At 57.0% G+C, this 6,669-nt stretch overlaps 1 protein-coding gene across 9 annotated transcripts in view; it reads right to left on the bottom strand.

Moving 5' to 3' along the window:
- Nucleotides 1-838: 838 nt before the first annotated feature.
- The window catches only part of PBX4 (PBX homeobox 4), a 58,890-nt gene continuing 53,059 nt past the window's right edge, over nucleotides 839-6,669 (bottom strand). For 5 of the 9 annotated variants that reach the window (XM_015471869.3, XM_059888179.1, XM_059888180.1 and 2 more), the window contains one exon: nucleotides 4,377-6,615. In XM_015471869.3, the coding sequence (XP_015327355.1) occupies nucleotides 6,377-6,615 (239 nt within the window). In that variant the 3' untranslated portion in view covers nucleotides 4,377-6,376. Of the gene's footprint in view, nucleotides 1,548-4,074; nucleotides 6,616-6,669 lie in introns of those variants that run through there. The other 4 variants (XM_005208454.5, NM_001192515.2, XM_059888175.1 and 1 more) reach the window with 4 other exon arrangements.

The following is a 6,669-nucleotide window of genomic DNA, read 5'->3' as shown; positions in this document are numbered from 1 at the left end:
TCTCTTGCATCATAGGCAGATTACTGCTGAGTCATTGGGGAAGCCCCAAATAGTTCTCAACTGACAAATATTTCTTTTCCTTTTTTTGCAATTACAAAAAATGTAGCAGGAAATGCATCATTTTGTTCCTGTAGAAACATGTTCCTGTAGAAAAATTATTAGAAGGCAAACTGCTGAGGGAAAGTGTGTGTGCATTTTTAATATTAATAGATTCTAGAAAATTGCCGTCTTGAGCCGCTGTACTGATGAGCAGTCTCCCCTGATCAGCTTTCAGGCTCAAGGCCTTGGGTCTGCCTACCTCTCTCCTGACTGGGGGCCTGGGCCACAGGTCACCAAGCCTCCGAGCCTCAACGTCCCCTCCTGTTGCATGCAGGTGCCATCAGCTCCCGCTCTGCCAGCAGGGTGACTCCTCTGAGCTCTTGTAATCCTTCTAGTTCGATTACTGTCGTATGGCCATATTTCAGGCATTTTTTGAGTAATATAATATGAAATGTTAGTAAAGTGCGACTTTAGGTGCAGAATTTGACATAGGGAGTTTCCTCAAATTGAAACCCTCTAAGAGACCCAGCCGGAAGCTGGAGGCTAAACCAACCCAGAGCTGCATTCACACCATGGCCAGGAGAGGAGGCAAGTGAGTGGTGAGCACCGGACATTTCACATACACAGGCCTCAACCAGGACAAACAAGTTGCAACACTGTTTCCCTTGGGACACCCCTGCAGGGTTTTCTCCAGCACCTGTGCTCTCTGCCTCCTCTCCAGGGTTCAGACGACCTCCCCTGGTGCATCCCACTTTTCCCTCCCTCAGGACCTGCCTGGCAGCTCTCCCCACGGGTGTTTCCCTCTCACACCCCACGGCCCCTGGCGACATTTTTGCTGCAAATGTTCTCAAGAGCTGACTGTGCTCTCTGCCTCTGATTGCTTCTTGAACTGGCTTATGGCCCTGTGGTTCCACTGAGCCCATGCGGCTCAGTCCGGCCACGCTGGTGAGGCTTCACTTTCTGCTCCTGAGATCTGTCTTTCTGACTTGTGACATCCTCTCTTGATTTTTGTCTTGTATTTTGGCCTCTCCCAACTTCCAAATTTTTTTTTGAAGTTTTGCAATATCTCCTTTATTTCTTTCACTTTACAAAAGAAGTTCTTTTAATTTTTAAAAAACTTTTTATTTTGCATTGGTGTATAGCCAATTAACAATGTTGTGATAATTTCAGGTGAACAGCAAAGGGACTCGGCCACACATATATACATGTATCCATTCTCCCCCAAACTCCCATCCCCTCCAGGTTGCCATATAACATTGAGCAGCATTCCACGTGCTATACAGTAAGTCCTTGTCCCGGCTTCCACATTTCTATCCTGAACACGACTCTTCTGCCCAGCTGTGTGGACGCACCAAGCTGCAGGACCAGAGCTGAGCTGCCTTCCCTCTGCGACTTCCCGTCTAGTTTCCCTGTGGTTCAGAGTGCCCTGGTCGACCCAGAAACAGGCCGAATGGAAGAAGCGGGACACAGAAGGCCTCAAGCTGCGTGATCCTGTGTGTGTGAAATGTCTGGAACAGGCAAATTCACAGAGACAGAGAGCAGATTAGTGTTTGTCAGGGGCTGGGGAGGGGGACTGGGAAGTGACTGCTCATGGGGGTCTTCTTTTGGGTGGGCTGCTCAACAGCCTCGATTGAGACTCCCCCTACCCCAGGCTGTGGTTTTGGGGCTTCCTAGCATCTTAACCATTTCTGCTGAGGGAGTGTGCAGTGGAAATGTCACAGGTGCTGGGGGAGGTCCTGATGGCTGGCCCCTGCGGCTTTCCAAGCAGCTCAGCCTACAAATGCAGGAGACACAGGTTTCATCCCTGGGTCAGGAAGATCCCCTGGAGAAGGAAATGTCAACCCACTCCAGTATTCTTGCCCAGAGAATCCCATGGACAGAGGAGCCTGTGGGCTATATAGTCCAGGGGGTCACAAAGAGTCAGATACGACTGAATGCTGCAACAGTGCACTGAAGGCGAGAAAAGAGGCGGTGATGGTGCAAAGAGCCAGGCCAGGGGTGGCTCGCTGACCAGCACTCATCACTCAGGAGTTGCTGAGCTGAGGGGCAGTGAGGGCCCAGGGCTGCAAAGATGGAACTACCCTAAGGACCCAGTACCAGGAACGAGGGGCTCACTCACTGGAGGAAGATCTTCCCAGATGCAGAGGCAGGCCACTCCAAGATACATCATGTGGAGAAAGGCAGGGCATGCCAAGTGGGGACATGCACGCAGGGACACACAGACCATCACAAACCATCTTGGTAGGACCCAACCCTAACTCTGAAGATGGGTCTGCAGGGATGCTGGTGGCGAAGGGGCCAGGGCCTGGATGGGGTCAGCTGAGATTGTAGTACCTTCACTATAAATCTATTTCTTGAGACTTCCCTGGTTGTCCAGTGGTTAAGACTCTGTGCTTCCAATGCAAAGGGTATGGGTTCAATCCCTGTTCAGGGAACTAAGATCCCACATGCCGTGCAGTGCGGCCAAGAAAATATATTAAAAAAGAAAAAAGAAATCTATTTCTTGGTTCTCAAACAGAAATGGAGATGTGTGGTAACAGGTCAGGTAAGAGCAGCAGCCTTGTGGCTGTGACAGTTAGGTAAGGGTGGGCAGGTGAATGGAAGCCAGAAGGGAGGGGGCTGAGGTCCTCTGATTCCTGGAGACCACTGTGCTTAGCCTTTTGGGGTGCAGGCTGTGATCCTGCCATGTTGCATGGCTGGGTCCAGCGGACTTTCACTCCTGCACCTCGTTTCCGGTCTGCACCCCTCACTAGAGCATCAACACCACAGTGGTGGCACCGCAGGGGGCGGGACAGGAGGGAGGGGGCGGAGACAGGAGGGAGGGGCGGAGACAGGAGGGAGGGGGCGGAGACAGGAGGGAGGGAGGGGCGGAGACAGGAGGGAGGGAGGGGGCGGAGACAGGAGGGAGGGGGCGGAGACAGGAGGGAGGGGGCGGAGACAGGAGGGAGGGGGCGGAGACAGGAGGGAGGGGGCGGAGACAGGAGGGAGGGGGCGGAGACAGGAGGGAGGGGGCGGAGACAGGAGGGAGGGGGCGGAGACAGGAGGGAGGGGGCGGAGACAGGAGGGAGGGGGCGGAGACAGGAGGGAGACATGGCGGGGCTTGGAGGCCAAGAGTCAGGAGAACGGTGACGCAGTCAACTGGCCAGGATCTGGGGTGAGCTGTGTGGAGGCGTGGGGGAGTTGGAACACACTGTGTGCAGAGAAGAAACCCTCTGGACAGAAACTCAGGGGCTGGTCATGGAGTCAGCTGGTAGTGTGGGGTCAGGGCCCTGGTGATGTAGACTAATGGGCAGATACAACATATTTGCTCAAGGCCCTGGGCTGTCTGCAGTCCAGGCTCTTTTAATTCTCCCAACAGCCCAGCCCTACCTTCTTGTTTTGGCTGCACCAGGCCTCAGCTGTGGCATGGCGCACCTTTAGGTGTGGCATGTGAGCTCTGCTGTGGCACGTGGGATCCAGTTCCCTGACCAGGGATAGAACCCGGGCCTCTTTTTTTTTTTTTTTTTTTTCCGGGCCTCTTGCATTGGAAGCCCAGAGTCTTAGCTACTGGACCGCCAGGGAAGTACCCCAGCTCTACCGTCTTTGTTCCCAGGGAGGGGAAGAGGAAGAGGAGACGGAGCGAAGCCCCGCCCACCCCGAAGGATGAAGCAGAGGAACCAGGTGAGGGGACCGAGGGACGCCTGGGAGGCGGGGCACGCTGAGCGCCGAACCTCAGGCCAGCGGGATTTCAAGAGCACAGAGGCATGAAAGCGCTTGGGAAGTTTATTGTCTTGAATGACATTTCAACTGAAAATGGTATAACTTGCATTAACAGAAGAAAGAAAGTGCCAAACTAATTCCGGTAAAACCCTGAGCTCACAACAGACTTAAATCAAAACTGCATTTTCATAACACAACACAAGTCAGGGTGGGAGGCAGTGCCTGGGCGAGTTGGCACCTGGACGGACCAGTGAGCAAAAGGTCACAACTCACACAACTGCGCTTGTGTCGTCAGCGGCTGCCAGCAACAAATCTGGGGTGAATGGTGGCAAAATTAAAATCAGTTCAAAATTTTAATGGCAGAATTGGTACCAGAATTTCCTGTAGAAATAGTTCATAGTCTTAACCATAAAATTACTATATATATATATATGTATGTATAAATATAAAGACAAGAGTTGGGAGAATAAGCAGCATCTCAAGCTGTTTCAAATCCCAGCTGATAAGCGGACGATGGCGTCAGTGTCTCTGGCTGGTGGCTTAGGGAGAGCCCTCTGCTGTCAGCTCTGGGTTTTCTGAAGGAACTCGAGGGCCAGGGAACCACAGCAGGTCACACCGTCCTCTTTTCTGCTCGCCCCAACACTTAATTAGATGCATCTGAGGTGACACTGCCGGGGTTGCCAACGGGTGAAGCGGTTGGCATTTGCTTCACCTGCCAGCCGCCCCTGGCCTGAAAAGGCAGAGACAGAGACTCAGAGGGGGGCCGTGAAGACTGGTGGCCCGTCCAGCCTCCACGTCCCTTAGAACGTGCTGAGAGCTGCGAGAGGAGCCAGGAGACGGGGGGACGCAGGGGTCTGCCCTGAGTCGCAGCTGGCCTCCACATGGACGTGCTTCCTTGGCAGGGTCTGCTTCCGCTAGCCGGGCGCTGGCAGGGGAGGGACGGGGCACCATGGTACGTGCTCTGAGGGGGAGGGAGACCCAGGCAGGCCTGGAGCTAACAGTGGGCCCTGAAAGACTGTGGTGAGATGTGCTGAGCAGCAAGAGGTTCAGGAACCCTGAACCCAGCAGGACGTGCACCTGACTGGAGTTAGGACGGAAGGGCCCATGGCCGCTGGCTGGGGGGACTCTGTCTGCGGTGTGGGGATGTACTGGGCACACGTGACCATGGGGTGTTCATCCACAGACCCCTCCCCCTGGAAACCACTGTTGACAATGGCTGTCTGCTCTAAGGTGAGTCCTGCGTGCAGCCCACGAGAGCAATAACGCACAAGCTCCCCTTCTCTTTCCTCATTCTCAAACCTTCCTGAACAGGCTGAACCCTCCTGCCTGCACCCTCTAATGCATCCAGCCCCACGAGGCCCAAGACCCTGCTCCCTTCCCCCTCTCCCCACAGCTGTTACCTCCCACATGTGCCAGAGGACAGTGCTGGGCAAGAGAATTGGGAGGCCGGCGCTGCTGCTCTCAGCCTCAGTCTGAAAGCGCCTGGGGCGGGGATGCTGGCCGCAGGGGGACATGCTCTGCCCTGGGGTGGGCACCGCAGGCCTGGGACCCCAGCAGGAAGACATGAGTGAGGAGGGGAGGGCTCACCTGGCAGGCCTGGGAAGTGACAGGCTGGGGCCCAGTGTGGGCCTGGGAGCCAAAGGGCAGCTCAGGGCTGAGGAGTCGGCGCCCAGCTGGGTGGGGGGTGGTAGGGGAGTGGGGGTGCTCAGCCTGGAGACCTTCTCTTGGGAAGAGCATCTGTGCCTGCCCACGCCAGGGGACTGGGGCACAGTTGGGGGTGCACACCACATCCCACGCTTTCCCACTTACTCCGTGGGGCTGACAGGACCCGGCCCCCGGTCCATGGACCCCTCACCCTGTGTTACTCTCACAGGCTTGCCCCTACTGTGGTTGCGGCTCTGGGCCTTGGGCAAGTGCAGAGCAGGACGAGCTGGCCACCTGGTGGCATCAGAGTGCTGGCTCTGCCAGGTGCTCACTGTGGGCTGTGGGGTTGCCATGGTGATGGGATGCACTGCACCAGCGGGCATCCATTCCCTGCATCTTTAAGAGGGGTACACTGAGGAGGGAGGTTTGACTCTGAAGCAAACAGTCTGGCTGCATAAGACCCTACCCACTGCTGGGTGGCCGTGTTACACCTGTGCCTGCACAGCTCTGCAGGACAGCCCTGAGCGTGCGGCCAGGCCCCCTCGCCGCCCCCACCGTGGCTGTCAGTGGGGGGCCAGGAGGCCCCAGGGGCCGCGAGAGGGATGGCCCACACCCTGAGAACGTTCCTGAGGGCACATCCTGAGAGCCGTGACCCGAGGCCCATGCTCCTCCCAGTCGCCAAAATGGACCTTCACTCTGGCCCAGCTGGGCGCCAGCAGAGGGGGTGGCCGGGACAGTGAGGAGTGCTGAAGGCTCTGAGCTCAGGGGGCTGCACCTTCAGACCATCGAGGCCTCGTTTTCCCACCCCACCCTCTGCCTCCTCGGGGAGGGAGGGCCCCTTCCCAACAGGCAGAGCCTGCCGTGCCCACTGAGTCTTGTGAGGACTGAGGTCTCTGCTGAGCGGCCCACGGTGCTGAGCTCCCTGAGGCGGCTCTGCCCTCCTGCACCATCCCCGTGATGAGGGCCTGGCAGGCCCAGCTGGTTGTCATGCCCTTCATGAGAGCTTGCGGAGACCACGATGTGGCTGAGGCAGCCGGTCCCGAGGACCAGCCACCACGGGGGCTCCAGGCCTGCTCGTCACTGGGTCGGGGACCCCACAAGCCTTGGGGTTGTGCCACAGACTCACCTGGGCCAGAAGGCCTCCTCCCCGGGGGCTGGGCTGGACGCAGGCCAGCGTCTGCAGGCGGATAAGTGCGTCTCCGGGGCCAGTCAGCGGAAATGGGCCAGAGGAGCCTGCAGGGGTCGGAGGGTCAGGACCAGCGTTCCCGCCCTGGGAGGCGCAGCGAT

This window comes from Bos taurus, chromosome 7, assembly GCF_002263795.3.
Source record: "Bos taurus isolate L1 Dominette 01449 registration number 42190680 breed Hereford chromosome 7, ARS-UCD2.0, whole genome shotgun sequence".
Classification (NCBI taxonomy): domain Eukaryota; kingdom Metazoa; phylum Chordata; class Mammalia; order Artiodactyla; family Bovidae; genus Bos; species Bos taurus.
The sequence above is the reverse complement of the archived record's forward strand: the minus strand, read 5'-3'. Positions and strand labels throughout refer to the sequence as shown.